Source organism: Odocoileus virginianus, unplaced genomic scaffold, assembly GCF_023699985.2.
Source record: "Odocoileus virginianus isolate 20LAN1187 ecotype Illinois unplaced genomic scaffold, Ovbor_1.2 Unplaced_Contig_27, whole genome shotgun sequence".
Classification (NCBI taxonomy): domain Eukaryota; kingdom Metazoa; phylum Chordata; class Mammalia; order Artiodactyla; family Cervidae; genus Odocoileus; species Odocoileus virginianus.
In genome coordinates, this window is record NW_027224344.1 from 690,710 (window position 1) to 710,455 (window position 19,746).

Genomic DNA, 19,746 nt, shown 5'->3' on the forward strand with positions numbered 1-19,746 from the left:
GTGCGGCTGACGTCAACGCGCTGGGGCGGGACAAGGCGTGAGAAGACGCAGACGAGCGTGGGGTCGCGGGCGGGCGGTCCCGTGGCCTCCGCTCCGGGTCCTCTTGGCAGTCTGGTGCCGCCCCCGCGTCCGCTCCGGGCCTGAGCGGCGCGCCGGCGGCCATGGCGCACCGCTGCTTGCTGCTGTGGGGCCGGGGCGCCTGCCGGCCCCGCAGCCTGCCCCCGATGCTCGTGCCTGGCGGCCGCGCGGGCTCCACCGAACGGCTCTACCTGCGGACGGTGAGTCCGACACCCCCGGCCCGCTTCCGGCCCGGCACCGGGCGTCAAGGTCACAGGCCCCGCTCTCGGTGTGGGTCCTCGGGGGGCGTGAAGACAGGTCTCGGGGCGGCGGGGCTACTCTGCGCCCGGGAGGCCTGCGGAGCGGAGATCCCTGGGTGGGAGCCTACGGTGCGGGCTCGGGGGTGGGGCTGTCGCCGCCCGGCGGACAAGACACTAGTAGATGGGGTCTTTAACGGTGTCCCCCACCCCCACCCCCGAGGGGCGCTGCTCTGTCGCCGTCAGGGCCGGGATTCCGGAGCCGAAGTTGGCCGTGCCCACGGCGGACACTCCCAGTGCAGACTGAGCGCGCGCGAAGCCCGGGCGGTGGTGGGCGAGCCCGGGGGTCAGCCCAGGAGGTGTTCTCGGATCTCCACGGAAAGGGCGTTCCTGATGTTTCCTCCTCGAAGCCGCCTTCCCTGCCCGGCTGTCGGTCTTCCTCTCTCCCGCTCGGAATGGCCCTACATGAGGCCTTTTTTCCGGTTTCTGGCATTGCATCCGTTTCCTTGTCTTACTTGCTCTAATCCCTCCTTCTCTTGCTTCTTGTGAGTATTGGACTCAGACCTGTAACAGGCAGGTAGGGATCTGCCCTGTGAGTTTGCAGGGTTTTTGTCAGGAGTCTTCTCTAAAAGGCCTTGATTGGGAGTGAACCTCGAATACCGAGGTGTGAGGAAGTCTCCTGCTTGTGAAGGTGTGTGACACACATTCCTTGGTCCTGCCCTGAAGATCTGGGTGGGGGCGCTGGAGAATTACCCTGGATTTTCCTGTAGGTTTGTGCATCTGTTAAGTCTGTTCTCATAATGAGGTTCTGGGGAAAAGATTTCTATGTGTGTTTTCAGGTATAATCCTCAAATGGTTAAAACTGATGTTTCACAACTGAAAAATACATCATCAAACATAAAACCTAATTGTCTAAGTGAGGTGCTCTATATTTAAGTTTTGCAAATTCATGTCTTTTATATGTGCTATTTGGATGGGCTTAGATTAGATAGAGAAAAAAATTCATCGATGGTTCTTTTGTGGAAAATAATCTTATCATTAAATGCAGTCAGAGGTTATTGCTAGAGGTATCCTTGCTCAACACAATTTGAAAAGATCCTAAAGGAGGCTTATTATTCGGCAAACTAATAATGTTTATACTGTGTACCCAGCTCTGCACTTCATTGTCACACGAAGACTTGCTTGGTATGATCATAGCAATATTCTGAAAGCTGCTTACTCTTTTTTTTTTTTTTTTGGAAAGCTGCTTACTCTTAAGTGGTTTTCAGAATAATTGGAAGTAATTTAAATGTGGGTATTGCCACACAGTTTTAAAAGTGCTTTCCATGTCTTATTACTTTTGATTCTCACAGTAGTATCCTGGGGCCACTCATCTTCTCCCGTGGTAGATGTGTGACTTTGAGGCCCCCAGTATCTTGAGATGTATTGAAGATCATCATGTAAAAAATCAGATCTCCAGCTTTACCAAAATTGAAAGTTCTAACACCATTTGCCTGATGGAACTCTGGGTCCTTCAAGTTCCAGGCTAGATGTCACTTCCCTGTGACATCCCTGGCTCCCTTACACGTGACCCCTTCCTTCTCTGTGCTGCCTCTCCACCTTTATACTGAAGGCTTTGTATTGCATGTGTGGTACCTTTCTGTCGTTTCTGAGTTTCTTCCGGGCAGCGCTGCTTCTGGTCCCCTGGTGGATTCCCTCTGCTTGGCAGTACCAGGCCTGGAGCAGAAACTCGGTGACTTGTTGGCCTGTCCAGCGTGGATACCAGGTCATTTCAATCCACACCCTTAAAGGATTTGGCATTGGGAAATATTTATTCACATACAACACACTCTTATCCATTGTCAATGGTTATTTCTTAGGCTAAATGTTCTCAGCCATCAGGGAGGGTCCAACACAACAGAAGCTCCAGGTTCTCTCAGACCAGCATTGCTGTCACCCAAGAACGGTGTCCTACTTTGCAAGTAATTGTGTGTTGATTTGGTGTTAAATCAGCTCATTCTTTTTTAATTGACATTTTCTAATTCAGATATCATGAAGTCCACTGTTTTAAAGGGTACTGTTCTGTGGCTTCTCGTATATTCACAAGGTGGTGTAACCATCACCCACTATCTGTGGCCCGAACATTTAGAAGAAACCCTATGACTGTTAGTGGTCACTCCCTGTTTCTCCCCAACTATTCCTCCAGCCCAGGCAACTGCTGACCTACAGTCTCTATTATTGGCCTGTTTCAGATGTTTCATAAATATGGAATCATGTAGTATGTGATCTTTTGTGTCTGTTTTTTTTTAACTTAGCTTAATGTTTTCAAGATTTGATGGTAGCATCTATCTACTTCATTCTTTTTTTATGGCTGAATAAAGTTTCGTTGTGTGCATATACCACATTTTCTCTGTTCATCATCAGTTGATGGACATTGGGTTGTTTCCACTTTGGGGCTATTATGAAAAATGATATTATAAACATTCAAGATTTTGAGTGGACATATTTTCATTTCCTTGAGTAGGAGTGAATTTGCTGGATTGTGTGGTAACTTAACTCTTCATTTAATATTTTGGAGAATGCCAAACTTTTCCAAAGCGCTGCACCCATTCCCCAAGCAGCGCATGAGGGCTCCAATTTCTGCCGATCCTCACCGGCACTTGATATTGTCTCTCTTTTTTTTAATTATAGCCACATTATTGGGTGTGAAGTGATTTTGTATGGTTTTGTGATATTTTATTTTTCTCATGGGACCATAAAGGAGGCAAATGAGGATGGGTCTAATGCAGATAAGCTTCACTTTAAACACTCTCTCCTGTATGTAAAAGCTTGTCTTCCAAAAAAAAATGTTGGTGAACTTTTCACTTTGCCAAAGGATAGGATCACTTGAACTTCTTTTTTTTTTTTTTTGAACTTCTTAACTGTCAGATTCAGCTATATCCCTTTCATTGCCTCTACGCCTAAACATTTAATAAGGAGCTTGTTCAATTTGTTTATGTTATACTCTAATAAATCTAGGCAGGGCTTCCCTTGTGGCTCAGCTGGTAAAGAATCCTCGTGCAATGCGGGAGACCTGGGTTCGATACCTGGGTTTAATCCCTGGGTTGGGGAGATCCCCTGGAGGAGGGAAAGGCTACCCAGTCCAATATTCTGACCTGGAGAATTCCATGGACAGCCTATGGAGTCGCAAAGAGTCAGACATGACTGAGCAACTTTCACTCAATCATACCTAGGCGGTATTTACAGTTTTTAGCAAATATGTTACTTAAAGCAGAGATGTATCTATAAAGGGACTTAGCAGGATGACAGTGTATCAAATAGCTTCAGCAAATGCTGCTGCTAATATAAGGACTGTCAGATGTTGGACCATGACTTCCTTGTCTTTGAACCCAGGTAAAGTTAGTATTGTGCTCACAAACAGCATCGTTCTGTAATGTCAGATAAATGACCTTGCAGTGTGATAGACCCTGCAGGTGGGGTGGCAGATGTTCATGGGAGTTTACCTTTTGAATGCTACACATCAAGGAAACAATGCCAAAGCCAATGTGTTGGTAGGGAATTGTACTCAGGCTGCAGCTCTTAATTAGGTTTCTAGGTTGGAGGTGCTCTGGTCTTCTGGGTAAAGTGTGTGTCTCCTAGTTCTCACTGGACTGGAGCAGCCCAGTGCCGGACAACCCTCATGCTTCCTTCATGGGGGGCCGTTCTGTGCTAGTCCGTAATCACCTGTTTGAAGGGTAAAATGAAGCTCGTTTTAGACTCACCTTGATGTGACCTTCATGCTTCTCTCTCTTTGTTGTGTTGCAGCTTTATCGATACGCCACGACTCAGGCGAAAACCAGCAGGAATTCCCTTCTGACAGATGTGATTGCTGCTTATCAGAGACTCTGTTCTCGGCCTCCAAAAGGTAAGTGCTCACATGTGACTGTGACGAAGGACATTGTTACACAGACTCACTCTTGGCCTCTTCAGCGGGGCAGGTGCAGAGGTGTGGTTTCAATTGGTTCCTAACCACCCCACCTCCTCCCTCTCATGTGATCAAAGCCATGACATTGTGTTGCCTTCAAATGTGGCACCATTGTCAGTAATGACCTGGGCAGGCCAGCAAGACTTCTCGGACTCCTCAGGGTTGTGACTGTACCATCTAGACTGTAATTTACTCCTGCACAAGCAATGCTGTATTTGTAGCTTTTTCTTTTTCATGATGAATCAGCTGCTTTAAAAACAAAGAACATACGTACACAAAACTTGATAAATTTTAGTTTGAAGATATTAATTTTTTTTTCCTTTTCTAACAGGATTTGAAAAATACTTTCCCAATGGAAAAAATGGAAAAAAAGCTAGTGAACCTAAAGAAGTTATGGGAGAAAAAAAAGGTACTGTTTCAAAAGACTATGTTTGAACTTACTGTTTTCTCCTGGTTTATGACGTTTCTGATAGTTGTCACTGACCAAGGAACATCTTAGCTTAAGTCAGTTCTGAGCCCCCTGTGTGTGAAGTGCCTGGAGTGTCCCTGGGGGCTCCCCACTCTTTCTTAGTCTCAGGCTTCCTCATAGCACTGTGTTTAGTAACTGATCAGCTGCCACAATGCATTTTGCAATGAGTTCATTAAACAACGTTAATGGAGACATTGCTGAGAGATTCAGATGCTGCTATGGACACATTCTGTCTATTAACAGAACCCAAGCCAGCCGCTGCCTCGCGTCCTTCTGGAGGAGTTGGTGGCGGTGGAAAACGAGGTGGCAAGAAGGATGACTCTCACTGGTGGTCCAGGTTCCAGAAGGTTCGGTTCGTGGCTTTGGCCCCTGCCTGCCCCTGGAAAGACTGAGTGGTGCTCACGGCCCTGGGAGGGTTCATGCCCCGCACAGCAGAGACTGCGTTGTCTCATCTCACCCTTCATACAAACGTCTGCTTCCTCGCTCAGGGTGACATCCCATGGGATGACAAGGAATTCAGGATGTACTTTCTCTGGACCGCTCTGTTTTGGGGAGGATTCCTGTTTTACTTCCTGTTCAAGAGCTCCGGGAGAGAAATCACATGGAAGGACTTTGCCAACAACTATCTTTCCAAGGGAGTAGTAAGTATCGTGTGGGCCACAGGCTGCAGGGATCAAAGGGTGAGTTCAGGTTAGGCCAATAAAGTGATAAACAGCCAGCATGTTGCCAGACTTGTTCGTCATCAAGTCTTGTATTGGATGTTTCTAATGCTGGAAAGTACAGCAGCCAAGGAACCTGTGAGTTTTGACCCAGCAGTTTCCAGACTGACCATGAACCCCCTGTATCGCTCGCCCTGGAGAGCCTAGTTCTGGAGCCGCTGCTCCTGACCTGCTCTAGCGCCTCGTCTATTCGGTCCTCTCCTTCCTGCCATCAGCTGCCTCTTTTCCCTTCCTGGTCAGCCCCTCTGGGCTCCAGCACAGCATCACTGCTGTGACCTTCTGCAGTCCTGAAAGTGGGTGAATAAGTGAATCAGGTTTTACTGCGAGAGCGGATGGACTCTGAATGAGGCCCCAGGCAGGAGCTCTGCCTCTGGGCTGGGTCTTTGCCAGTTAGACCCTGTTTCGGCTCATTTAAGATGCAGTGGGCTATAAGGCACATATTTACATGTGACTTAGACTGAGTGGACTGCCAGTGACACTGTGACATCTTGTCAGCTCTCACGTACATTCCGTGTCTGAGAGGTTAAAATATGGAAAATGTCCATCTTAGAAGTGAGGAAACAAAGTGATAGTAAGAGAAGCAGGATTTGGCCAATCTGAGCCTCGGGGAAATGACTTAACCTCTCATTACTGAAGTTTTTTTAATCCATGAAATGAATAAAATAAGGATATTAGTACTTAAAAAAATATAAAGAATCTAAAATTAGTTTTAAAGTTTGTCTAATAAGGTGAGGACAAACAGAATGGAAACAGTCTTTCAGATTTTGAAGCAGGTGTCTCGCTCATGAAAGTGAGGCTCTCAGGTGTGTAATTCCCAGGTGTCGTGGAGAACCTGCACTCTGAGCAGTAACTTCTGTCCTCTGAGCGTGGGGACGGGCCTCAGGGAGGGTTCTCTGTCGTCACGTCTCCTCCTGACCAGCTGGTTCTCCGCAGTCGGTCTGCTGTTGACCCAGCAGGTTTAAGGGGGACAGAGTCCTCTAGTCAGTGCTTTTCAGATAGTGTGCCCCTGTTCTGACTCTTCCTGGGGTTTCCCAGGCTCCCTCACTTTGCATCCTGGGCTGATACCTTCCAGACTCCCTGCCAGAGTGGACTTGATGGCAGCAGGGAGCGGGCCCCCACTGAAGGCACTCAGCTCCCAGCAGCCTGAGGCCTTGGGATGAGGTGACAAGTGACCAAAGAGTCCATAGAGTTAGGAGGGTCCTGGGAAACAAGGTCAAACCATCTCAAACCTCAGAGGGGCAAATTCAGGAAGTTTTGTAATGGCAAGTGAGGACCTAGAGCAGCGGGAGTGTTTCAGAGAACGTTTGGCGGGAGCATGAGTCAGAGAGCAGTGTGCGGCTCCAGCAGAGCTGAGGGCATTTGCCCCTGCAGCCCAGCCGGCTGTGTTCACACAGGCACGCACTCCAGGGAGCTCCGGGAGACAGGCCCGGGCGTGGTGCGTAGCAGCGTCCACGGTAGCATTGTTGGTGTTGGGGGAGTGTTGGGAACAGTCTGAAGGTCTTTGAACAGAACGCATAAATAACTTGGGGTGTGCTTTGGGGTCTGTGCAGAACTGACATGTCAGCAAGGAAGGGTGTTACAAATACAGAGATAGAAGAAAAAGTTGTAGAAAAACATATGCCAGACGAGATCATTTGTAAAGTTTAAGAACAGGCAGAAGTGAATGTCTGTTTAGGGTTAGGTCTTTGTGGCCCAGGACCAGGCCGTGCTTTGAGGTGGCCAGCACCAGTGCACAGCGGCACCCCCCCCTCCCCCCCCGGGGTGTGGAGCATGACTGGGGGCTTCAGCTGGTTGTGATGTTTTGTTTCTCAAGCTGGAGGGGAAAACACAGGGTGTCTTTACATTATTCATCATTTTTCTCTGTGTGTCTGAAATACATGCATTTCAGATGAGCTTAAAAAAATGTCTCAAGTCTTTCTGTAGATTTATGTTTGAATATTTCTTTAAAATTCCAGGTAGACAGACTGGAAGTTGTCAACAAGCGATTTGTTCGAGTGACTTTTACACCAGGAAAAACTCCTGTTGATGGAGTAAGTGATGTTATTAAGTGATGTGAACTAACTGTAATTAAGTTCTCATATTTAAAATTGAAAAGCCAGGGTTCCCTCACACTGGCTGTGTCAGAGCCGGGCAGCAGAGCAGCTGTGATCTGCACTAACAGTGACAGTGTGACCCTTGTGTCCATCACATGTGCAAGAATTGGGTCAGTGGTTTGGGTTTGGTGATCACATTGGCTGTACATTTAGGAACCAGTGAGTAAAACCTGGTTTTCAGTATTCCAGTATCTATGGTTTTTCAAGACTGAGAACAACTGGTTAAGAAGAAAAATCCGAACTGCTTATGTCTTGAGACAGCTTTTGTCAAATCAGTTTAAGAAGTGTTCTGGGGGGGGGAGGGGGGGGAAGCGTTCTGATCATATGTCTCCCAACTGTTTTGCGATGTTAATTTCTATTTCTGTTCTTATTGTTTATTTTATTTATTTATTTTTTGTTGTTCTTATTGTTTAAAAATATTTGTATTTCTTGTCCAACCAGTTTGAGCTCTGTTCCAGAGACACCAGGTTGAGTTGAGGGGATTATTGGTGAGGAACAGGTGAGGTTCCTGGTGATTCCCAGCCCTCCTGGGCCAGAGCCCCAGGCCCAGCCCCAGTCCTGGGCATCCTACGAACTTCCGGCTCACTCAGGGCCAGAGCCCATCCCGACACTGAGGAGTATCATTGCAGCTGCACCCTGGTGTGAGACCAGACAGCTGAGAAGTCCTGGGGAAAGGATGCTTGTTTGTTTATGAAAAGGGTTGTCTTTTCAAGTAGAGTTTTTGTGTTTCTGAGTTTATAGTATTAGGACCATAGAGGAGTGCTGGAACTGTAGAAATACTTATTGGCCAAGGGTTCTCACTGAGTAAAACTTAGTCACTCTGGTTGTTAAACCAGTCTTGAGTTAATTAATCTTAATCTCATTGTTGGGTTTTTTAGCTTGTAAATTTGCAGTATTTCTGGAAAATTCTTAGGAAGTTAAACCCTTTGTTTCCTTTTGTTTCCCTAACAAAATTAGGACATTTCGCTTTCCTGTCTTTACAGCAGTACGTCTGGTTCAATATTGGCAGTGTGGACACCTTTGAGCGGAACCTGGAGACTCTGCAGCAGGAACTGGGCATAGAAGGGGAGAACCGGGTCCCTGTGGTCTACATTGCCGAGAGCGACGGGTGAGCCTTGGGCAGTGGACTTGGGAGGCTGCTGGTGTGCCCCAGGCTCTCGGTGTATTCTGTCACCAGGGGGCAGCACATTGCACTTTGTATTCTCTGAATCTGGCCTGAGTTCTTTGCAGCCATTGGTAACTTACTAGTTTTTGCCAGAGACTGGTTGGTTTTTTGCATGTTGATATTTATCTTGATTAAGCAGTGGTGTGGGGGTCCATGTCCAATACACTGACCTTGAGTAGGATTTTAGCATAAAAAGCCCCTTTGTGTTAAAGAGTGGCATGCCTAGCTTTTAACTGTCCTTTATGTTTATATTTCACAGAATTTTCAGGATTTTTAAGTAATGCTTCTTCCTCTTTGGTCAGAGCTGCTTCTTCCCTTAGAGGTTATTTGTCTTTAGAAAGACCAGCTCTGGGCCTTGAGGAAGGGCTTGTTGATTTCAGGGGTTGCCTGTCTTTGGTTTTACTTGGGAATGTATGGCCTTTGAGTTCTGCCCACAGATGCCCAGGTGGATCTCAAGGCAGTCACCCATTTGCATTAAATGCAGAACACATACCTTGATTAAGAGTTTGGGAGTGAAAGTAGAAATAAAGCTTGATTTTCTTCTACATGTAAAACAGCATGTTAACGGAGCTGATGGTCTTACTCAGCTCTGGGGACTCTTGAGTCATGGTTTGTGTAGCCCTACAATCTCCCCGCGGTATTTAGGTCTCACCATCTATCAAAGTTGTTTCACACTTGGGGTGATGTGTCCCTCAGTCCCTGAGGTTATCATACAGTTACTTAACTTTACAAGCTGGTGCTAAAACATTACCTAGAGTCTTATTGCATGTTCTTTAAACCTTTATTGTCAGTGCATTGTTTTTTTTTTCTCTAGAAGTAAACCAAAGGTAAATTGTTCATGGTTCTAGCTGCCTGCTGTAGCAGCCTTTACAGTTTTGTAATAGATGAAAAATTAGAAAGCGAATCCTTATTTTATTCTTGTTTCGTTTTTTTACCTAAACTGTGTACCAGGTTTTGACCTAAATTTCGTAGATTAAGTTAAACTAAATTGCTTTATGTTACCCAGTATACATCTATGTCCACAGTTTCGTGGAAATTAACTTAAGACAGACAGACAGAAGGCAGAGACTGTAAATCATCTCTGAGCCACTCCCCAGAGTGGGTGAGAGTTGGTGGGCACCTTGCCCCCGGGCCTGTGTGAGCCTGCACAAGCCACCCTACCATGCTGGGGAGATAGCGCTCCCCACTGCTGCCTTCGCACAGATTAGATATTTAGAAGACACCCCTGCAGAAATAGTTGATCCATTCCAGTAAGAGAACTGGAATGTCTACCCAGGCTAATACCAGAATTGTATTAAATTTATTAAGTCAACAACTTTCTTTGAAACTCATATGTAGTGACAGTAGGTCATGGGTCTAGCCTGTGTGTGTACTGGTTCTCGGGTGGAAGTGATGCAGCCCTGGAGAGTGTATGCATAAGGAGCAGGTCTTCCTTTGGTCTTACTTTCTGAGCATCTGCTTCAGTGACACTGATGCACGCAGACTCCCTTGTGCCTTAGGTGAGGTGTTGGGGTACCTAGCTGCCCAGGTAGGGCGTGTGCATGTTCTACCGAGGCAGGTCCCTGGCAGGGCAGTCTGAGCAGGCGCTCTCTGAGTTTTGCTTTCATGTGTCTGCAGCTCCTTCCTCCTGAGCATGCTGCCCACCGTACTCATCATCGCCTTCCTGCTGTATACCATCCGGAGGGGCCCAGCCGGGATCGGCCGCACAGGCCGGGGCATGGGCGGACTCTTCAGTGTCGGAGAGACCACCGCCAAGGTCCTCAAGGATGAGATCGACGTGAAGTTTAAAGATGTGGCTGGCTGCGAGGAGGCCAAGCTGGAGATCATGGAATTTGTGAATTTCCTGAAAAATCCAAAGCAGTATCAAGATCTGGGAGCAAAAATCCCAAAGGTAAATGAACATTCGGAAGTCAGTTTTCAACTTATTAACCCTAAATCTTTTGAAGTGTTTCTTGATCTCTGAGGTTATAATTTTATGAAGTTTGATTACTTCCACAGTAGCTGCTCTTCTCTCCTTCCTCTATGGTAACCTGCTAGTCTTTGTTTAACTCCTGAGTCTTTTCAGTCGAATTGTGAATGTGTCTCCTTGCAAATAGTGTGTCTCTTCCCCCAGGGATGTGTGTTCCCTCCCTTCGTTGTGCTGCTTTCTCCCCACAGTGTGACTGGACGCCCTGTCTTAGCACTGTAGTCCCCGGCAGGCTGCCTCTGCTCTGGCCCTGCCATCCCTCCCCCAGCAGCTTGAGTGGACTGTCTGCCTGGTCTGGCACTCACATTCCAGGCGAGGGGCTCCATAGAGTGCGGACCTCCCTGTCCCTGCCCTCTTCCACCACCACCTACTGCTGGTCTCGGGCAGCCTTGCCCATCTCTGCTCCCAGGACCAGGCTCAGGCATTAAGTAATGAAGAGAAAATGTTTAGTTAAGGTTTTAAAAAACTCGTTAATAAAGTTACATGAGGGAGTCTTTTTTAAAGGGAATCATCACTTCCTTGATTTTATGTCCTGCCTTCATGGATGAAAAGTTACATTTTACAGTTTTATAATTTGTACTTACTTAAGTATATGTTCACATCATACTTAAGCATTTCCACGACTTAAGTGGTTATAGTGTTTGAGCAAACACATGTTTTTCTTTTTAAGTTCTTCATTGATGATTAGATATTTACTTCATCTGTGAAATTTTAAAGGAAAGGAAATAAGCAAGATGTAAATTGGAAGTGTAATATTTGAAGTTAACCTCAGGTGGTTTTTTTAGTATTGCTAGATTCCCAGTGTAAATCACCCTTTATATACTGTTAGGTCTAAAAAGCAACACTAAAAATCTTAAAAAGTAAGGGAAGTATTTCACATTCTTGCCAGGTTTTTTGAAACAAAGTAGTTTCTAATAATCTTTTCCTTCTCTTTTTATTAATGAAAGCATTTTATCTTTGTTTACATGTTTAAGAAATATTTAGGTTATGTCACTAAAATTTATAGACAGATTATACCTTTAAATTATTTATGGATATGCAGTTTATTTTTCTGAAATTGTAGTTTAGTATACTTTCCCTCTTTTTATCTGAAGGGTGCCATTCTCACTGGTCCTCCGGGCACTGGGAAGACACTGCTGGCTAAGGCCACGGCTGGAGAAGCCAATGTCCCTTTCATCACCGTTAGCGGGTCTGAGTTCTTGGAGATGTTTGTTGGTGTGGGCCCAGCTAGAGTAAGTCTCACCTCTCGCTATGTTAACTCAGCAGGTTGGAAGGTGGGCGTGGGACCCCTGCCACAGTGGGTCTGGGGTATCGCCCACCTTGGGGCGATGGCTGGGTGGGCTTGAGGGGTCACACCTTTGCTGTGTGCCTGCATGGCTGGGTCTGTGAGTGACTATTATAAAGTCTACAGCTCTACCCTGTTCCCTCTTAGTAGGACATAGGTGTGTATCATCAGTTTGTTGGTGTTCGTGCTTCTTACACAACAATTGACAAGATTTTAGAAATGCTTGCTTACCTTACATGAGTTTCACACCATTTGCGACATGACTTCTTTGCTGCTTGCACCTTTTAACATCTGTGCTGTACAGTGCTGTACACAGATGGACTTCCTGGGGGCAGGAAGATTGGTGTCTGTTTTTATTAGGATAATACTACTCACTTGTTAAGTGACCCCAGTGCTTGGATTTTCATCCAGGTCCGTGACTTATTCGCCCTTGCTCGGAAGAACGCCCCTTGCATCCTCTTCATTGATGAAATAGATGCGGTGGGAAGGAAGAGAGGCAGGGGCAACTTCGGCGGGCAGAGTGAGCAGGAGAACACGCTCAACCAGCTGCTTGTGGAGATGGATGGTGAGTGCTCTATGTCTGTCCTGTGAGACCTGTGTCTGTCCTGTGCTTTCCAGTTGTTCTTCTGGTGTCTAAAATGAGAGTCCTGTGCTGGTAATTTGTCTTTAAGTAGTTGATCATTAAATCTTTAGGTGTTAGGTATGATAAGGGCAAAATGAATAGTAGGAAAAATCATTTAAATTTGTGACTTAAAAAAGCCACTAGATAATGGGAAATAAGCAGTGATGTATCTGGTGCTCATACATTCTTAACTGAGACACGTTATCTTCCTCCTCACAGCATGTAACAGCAGTGATGCCTTTGTCTATCTCCAGGATTCAACACAACCACCAATGTGGTCATCTTGGCGGGCACCAACCGACCAGATATCCTAGACCCAGCTCTGATGAGGCCGGGCCGCTTCGACAGGCAGATCTTCATTGGTGAGATGGCTTTCTTGCCCTGGGTTCAGGCCAGTTCTCACAAGGAGAGGTTGCAGCAGTTTCATTATGATTTTTTCCTTCCTTAAAAATAATTTCTCAAGGACCGCCGGACATTAAGGGAAGAGCTTCTATTTTCAAAGTTCACCTCCGACCTCTGAAGCTGGATAGTGCCCTGGAAAAGGAGAAACTGGCGAGGAAGCTCGCGTCTTTGACCCCGGGGTTTTCAGGTGGGTGAGCTCGACCCTAGGTTCTGTCTAGAGGACGCGACCCTTCCTTTCTCGTTCCCTCTGTCCATCCTTGCTGACTCAACATGAAGCAGGAGGGACCACCTGCAGCCGGAGAAGAGTGTATTCATGGGCACAGGTGCCTCAGAGTTCCAGGGGCCTGGCTACTTAAAATTTTTTGTTGAGCACATACGTTGTGTTGTGGCTTGTTTGTGTTGCCATATACTCTCTCTGAGAAGTTAATTTACAGAGAACTAAGCATTAATTGGTGGGCATTTTAAAGCACAGTCTTGGTTTGCTTTCATCATATGGTCTGTGGAGATAGATTACTGCCCATGGGTGTCTGTCCACTGCTGGTCCTTGCAGTGTGCTTGAGGGGCCAGGGTTGTGCTGGGCAGGCCTGGGCACTGGAACCTGCTGGTGGTGGGGACCTGGTCTGGTCCATCTTCAAAACTGTGGCCCGTGAGCTCGGGTGTATCTGGTGGAGAGCTGGTGTGTTCTTTCACAGGAGCCGATGTTGCCAACGTGTGCAACGAAGCTGCTTTGATTGCCGCAAGACACCTTTCAGATTCCATAAACCAGAAACACTTTGAACAAGCAATTGAACGAGTGATTGGCGGTAAGGCAGCTGGTGGACCGCACAAGGGCTGACGGTGTGACTCTGAAGCCAGGGAGTATGTCCAGCCAGGCCTGGAGCTCGCAGGCACCTTGGAGTGTCTGCACAGACGCTTCCATGTCGGATGGGTCTGAGACAGGGTGCAGGCAGGGAGAGGTTTTCTACTCAATCATAGCAGTCTAGTTGTTTTCTTTTAAAAAGCACTCATAGCCTTCCTGTTTTCCAAAAATTTCATCGCGTGAGTCTAATGTGCTCTGAGTGAGACGTAGGTGATGGATAAACAGCTGTAAAACCAGTTAGACTGGGAAGGCCTGTGATGTGTGTTCTTTGTGAGGCCCTGAGTGGTGGTGTGTGAGCCTCTCTTGATGATGTTGTCGCTAAAGCAGCAGGTTTTGTTTTCTGTTCTGTATGTCAGGCTTAGAGAAGAAAACCCAGGTCCTACAGCCCGAGGAGAAGAAGACAGTGGCATACCACGAGGCAGGCCACGCAGTTGCTGGTTGGTACCTGGAGCACGCGGACCCCCTCCTGAAGGTTAGTGGCTGGGGAGGACGTAGTGGGAACGTCTGCCAATGGCACTGGGGGGATGCATCACACATGGATGAGTTACAAAGTTTGGAAAGAAAAGTGGAAGCTGGAGGGATTCACTCCAGGGTCAGGTTGGCAGGGGAGCAGCCCTACTGTCAGGCCTGGACATTCGCAGACGGGTTTTGTAAGAGACAGAAGCACTGTGTAGGAGTCACTTGGGGTGAGGTTATCCCAAGAGGAAATGCTCTCCTGGACCAGCTGCCTGCCCAGCTGCCTGGCTGAGGCCATGGGGTTGCCCAGCCATGGTACTCTGCTCACCAGTGAGTTTGTCGGCTCCAGCGGCCAGTGCTCAGTGCTGCTGTTCCCTCGCCAGGTGTCCATCATCCCACGGGGCAAAGGGCTGGGCTATGCTCAGTACCTGCCCCGGGAGCAGTACCTCTACACCCGAGAGCAGCTCCTGGATCGCATGTGCATGACCCTGGGCGGCCGCGTGTCCGAGGAGATCTTCTTTGGCAGGATCACTACTGGTGCCCAGGACGACTTGCGCAAAGTGACCCAGAGTGCCTATGCCCAGGTGAGAGGATGGGTGGGCTGCCTCCTCGCCGCCATGCAGGCTCCGAAGCAGCCCTAGCTCCACTGGCTTCGGCTGACCAGGCGAGAGTTCCTCCTTCAGAGAGGTTCAGTGTAAGGTGATCAAAACTTAGGAATAGAAACTTACATTTTGGTCACTCAGTATTTTGGATTTACTGAGAGTGTGTGAAGCGTGTCTGCAGAGTTTAAGTCTAGTTTCAAACCTGCAGGACCCCACGTGGACTCCCCTTAAGCTGGAGCAGTCACCCCGTGCACCCACCCCACACGCACCCCATTTGCCTCCATTCCCAGAAACGGTCAGGGTGCTCTCAGAGCTTGATGTCAGTAACTTTGGGAACTCCTCAACTGTGATTTTTTTTTTTTCCATTTTCCTGTGTTCTAGCACCTCATCTAAGTTTTCCCAACTCTGACTTCTGTTGTTATTTCATATTTTCCTCACATTCCTGATTTTGGTTAGTCTTTTCTGAAGTTGGGTCACAGTTTTCATCTGTTTGTGGATGTCCCTGCATCCCACTTTCTTTATCTGCATGAAGTTTGTTTTCCTGATCTTTTAGGAAGAAGGTGGATTAAGACAGTGTTTCTAGTTTCATGGTTTTAGAGTATCTTTTTCTGTTGTTTTCATGAACTTTTGAAAAATGTGCTTCCTGCTTTCTGAGCTGTTGCTGCTCCCCTCTCTTACCTACGCCTCCTCTTTTCTAGTCAGTTTGGATTTTACTTCTGGACGTTTCTTTTTAAGGTGGGGCTCTGTGTGGTTACTATGGGGGTCTCTCTACAGCCCAGCCAGGCCCCAGGGACTCAGGGAGAGTGCAGTCACCCCCCTGGGTTCCTGGAGCAGCCCAGGTGACACAGGAGCAGCCTCTGGGTGCCCAAGGTCGTGGCTTCCGTCTGTCACAGGCTCTGGCTCCTCCTGCCGCCCCTCGTGCAGAGTGATCTCACGCACGTGTCGTGACTGCTGGGGTCTGTCCCCACCTGTTTGCTGCCTGTCTTGGTTGTAGATATTGTCTGCTGGTTTCTGGTCTTGTCTCCACTGCCCTGTCTATGCAGAACACCTGGTCTACTTGGCCGACTCAAGGCTTCCATGTCGTTTTGCTGGGTTGAAGAGTAGTTCTGCAGTAGTGTGTGCATTCAGCGTCCATGTTGCCCTGTTGACATTTTATAAAACCCATGAGCCTGTGAGCAGAAATGGATGCCCACCACTGGCTACGCCTTCTTCTTTAGATTGTTCAGTTTGGCATGAACGAGAAGGTTGGGCAGATCTCCTTTGACCTCCCACGTCAGGGGGACATGGTGTTGGAGAAGCCTTACAGCGAGGCCACCGCCAGACTCATAGATGATGAAGTACGAATCCTTATCAACGATGCTTACAAGAGGACAGTGGCCCTCCTCACAGAGAAGAAAGCTGACGTGGAGAAGGTAGGTGGCAACTGTGGGAACACTTCTCTGCATGGTTTGCAGAGGCCGTTGAGGGTGATTGGTTGGCTGTTTTGCAGATGGCACCATTCCCCCTGTGCCCGGTGATCCCAGTTCCTCCCTCCGTCCTGATGCTCCGTTGGTGGGGATGACGGAGAGCAGAGGCGGGCACGATCTTGGCCCCTGCCTCATGAGAACTTGAATGTGGGATTAATGAAGTCTGCTCATAGTACCAGACACACAGCTGAATCTGCACTCACCTTGCCAGGTGCTTTGCAGGCCTACTGGCCTGGTGGGGTTCCCCATTGCTTTTCCCCTCTGGAGCAACGGGGATCTTAGTTGCCTAGTAGGGACTGAACCCAGGTCCTCAGCATTGAGAGTTGAAGAGTCTGTGTCTCGTAGAGTTAGAGACAAACATGTGGATAAAACGACAGGACATCTGGGATTTTCTCCAAAATAATCCAGGGAGCAGGTGGAACAAAAATGATCTTGAACAGTGGTTAACATGGGGTTGCATGGGGTTAGTTATCCTTTTTTTCTATGTATTTTTGATACATATTTGAAATGATCCATAATAAAGTTTAAAAAAACTTTAAAAACAGAAGAAAATTGCTTTATTGTTTAGAATCTTTAAAAACAGCATTTAACATAAACTACACATGTGATGAGTTTCCAAGTTGGCAGTCACCTGAGGAACTGCGTCTACTAGGAGGTCCATGTACAGTTTAACTGGCTTCATTTCTTGGTGACAGAGGCTCTCATGTGAGCTGTTTCCTGCCCATGGACACCATCGCTTACCTCCCCTCTAGTAGCTGGTGGGCCCCCTTTTTCTGTGGCCATGTGTCCTGTCACATTTACAGTTCAGCCACACAGGGACCAGAACTTGGAGATGCATGTTTGTGTCTGTCTCTTTTTTGTCAGCCTCCCTTTAAAATCCACCATTTCTATCCTTTCCTCATCCCCACCCCCAACTTGTGTCACTTCTTCCTGCAGCCTCCCCAGAGCTCTTGCTCTGGGAGCCATGGGGAGCTCTTGCCTCCTTTGGAAGGGGGTGGGGTCCAGGGACACAGCTTCTTGCTCTTCCTTGGGGTTGTTCCTCCTTGACACGTGTGCAGAGCTCCTTCCCCACCCTACGTCCCCAGCAGGGCACAGAGTCACACCACATTGCATGCCGCCCTGCCCATCCTGGGGACATGTGTTTTCCAGGATTTTTATACTTCTTATTAAAAGTTAGTGTGGGTGAAGAGCTATTTTAATAAGATCTTCTTATTAAAAGTTAGAGTGAAGTTCCTGAAGCCCTGTTTTGAAAGGGGGTTGGTTGTAAATAAAAGGTTAGCTTGGAGCGATGGCGCTGGATGGTTGTATTTAATCGCAGGTGTTCACGTTCCAGGTTGCTCTGCTGCTGTTAGAAAAAGAAGTGTTAGACAAGAATGACATGGTGGAACTTCTGGGCCCCAGGCCATTTGCGGAGAAGTCTACGTATGAGGAGTTTGTGGAAGGTACCGGCAGCCTGGACGAGGACACCTCGCTCCCTGAGGGCCTGAAGGACTGGAACAGGGAACGCGAGGGCTCGGAGGAGCCCGCAGGCGAGAAGGTGACCAGCCAGGTCCAGGGTGCCGGCCCTGCGTAGCTCCTGGTGCTGCACCCTCAGAGCCGCCCCAAGGGCACGGCAGGAAGGGGTGCTTCGTCCTTGGCCTCGGAGGTCACAGGGGCAGGAGTGCGTCCCCAGCCTCCAGTCTCCTGTACCCTCACGTGGGGGTGTACTCAGCATCACCCGCCCTTCACTCCCACCTCCCTCAGAGTCTCCCTCTGTGATGGGCTGTGAAATTAAGAGTATTTCTACTTGATTTAAATTTTAAAGACGGAACACAAGCTACATGCTGCTGTTCTGTGATGGAGTGGTTTTCTAGGAGAGCTGTGTAACATATTTAAAAATATGAATGTATTGTGTAAATACGGCTTCTTTATGTCACAAATAAAGTGTAAATGCTGCGTTTTTCCTTCTGAACACACAAGGGTCACTGGTGCTGCTTGGGAGACATCCCTTCAGAAAATACAACGAAAAGGAACTGAATGACATCCACGTTTAGTCTCAGACTGGCGGTTCTCTTCCACTCCCATGAGACTCTCAGTGACGCTGCGACCTGTCCACCCTGAAGGGTGAACTCGGTGTGAGGCGTGTAATGGCATCAGGGCACACACTCGCTGAGCCAGTCACGACCCAGCCTCGGTCCCCTCTGTGGGTCTCCAGTAGACGTGTGACCACCACAGCGGGCTGAACAGCGGAGAGAGCGTGGCCCCTGGGCTGGAGAGCCGTATGTCTTCATGAGGTCACTTTAGCTGTTAGAAGGGGTGATGTGCTGCTGCGTCACCAGAGTAACCAGGGCTGCAGGGTCACAAACCAAGGTCAGAACCAGGCAGAGCCCCAGGAGGACGTCGGTCTCCAGTGCCTCCTCTGGACTTAGAGACCCCCCACATCTTTGTGATTTTATTCTTCTTAGCACCTTCCTTTCGTGCTGTCCTGACTTGGTTGTATGTTCTTAATGCAGGGGAATGCATCGTGGGGCTGACTTGTCTGACCTCAGGCATCCCTGGAGGGCGCTGGACCAATGGGGTGGCCCAGGCGGCCCCCATGTCCTGGGATGGTTCTCCGAGACTCTGGCTCACCAGGCCACAGCAGCGCCAGCAGCATCCTGGGAGCCAGGGCCGCGGGTACCAACCACAGCCCCCATCCCTCAGGGGTGACGAGGTGCTCCTTGAGCAGAGCCTGTGGACCCGGAGGGCCCTGTGGATAGAGGAGCCAGTGAGCGCCGTCAAGGCCAAGCTCCCAGGCAGTGCCAAGTATGAACCTGACCTGGCTCCGGGCTGTGCGTGATGCCCCTCAGGAGGGACCACTTCTCCCTGGCATTGTACAAGGGTCCTGCATGGTGCCAGTGAGCCCCAGTGTGGCTGCCACAGCCTCAGTGCAGTTCCCATCTATACCTACCGATTATGAGCGAGTCAGGGCCTGGCCACCAGCACATGCGCAGGACACTGTCTCTTCAAGCTCCATCGGGACTTGCAATGCAGAGGGATGGGGAGAGATGTTCACTGTGGTCTCACGAAGTATTAGTTCAAGTTTCTGCAAAATGGGATATGTTCTCCCCTCAGGTCAAGTCATGCTGTGTGTCTGAGGGAGTGCGTTGTGCAAGGCAGGGTGAACACAGAAATGCATGGGGACTCTGTGGGCTGTGGCTCAGCAGTTCCTGGAGGCCCACAGCAGGTTGGGAGGCTGGGCAGGGGTCCAGCACTAGCCTCAAATGCTTCCACGCACCATGATACATCACTTGGGCTGAAGCAGTTGGGTTGACACTGCTCACCAGGGGAGGAGCCAGACTTCGGGAAGGGAGCCTGCTGCCTGGAGAGACTGGAGCCTCAGAGGGCAGAGGGCGCTTAGCGTGGG

The 19,746-nt window shown here is 48.6% G+C and overlaps 1 protein-coding gene across 1 annotated transcript; it reads left to right on the forward strand.

The window, feature by feature from the left end:
- Window positions 1-35: 35 nt before the first annotated feature.
- AFG3L2 (AFG3 like matrix AAA peptidase subunit 2) lies at window positions 36-18,296 on the forward strand. Its single transcript, XM_020913706.2, has 17 exons — window positions 36-278; window positions 4,098-4,197; window positions 4,589-4,666; window positions 4,970-5,073; window positions 5,215-5,367; window positions 7,401-7,475; window positions 8,522-8,646; window positions 10,321-10,594; window positions 11,764-11,901; window positions 12,366-12,519; window positions 12,831-12,938; window positions 13,040-13,165; window positions 13,671-13,781; window positions 14,194-14,309; window positions 14,677-14,877; window positions 16,113-16,307; window positions 17,695-18,296. Exons 1-17 carry the CDS (start codon window positions 162-164, stop codon window positions 17,932-17,934), a joined length of 2,415 nt encoding a protein of 804 aa, XP_020769365.1. The 5' UTR covers window positions 36-161; the 3' UTR covers window positions 17,935-18,296.
- Window positions 18,297-19,746: the final 1,450 nt, after the last annotated feature.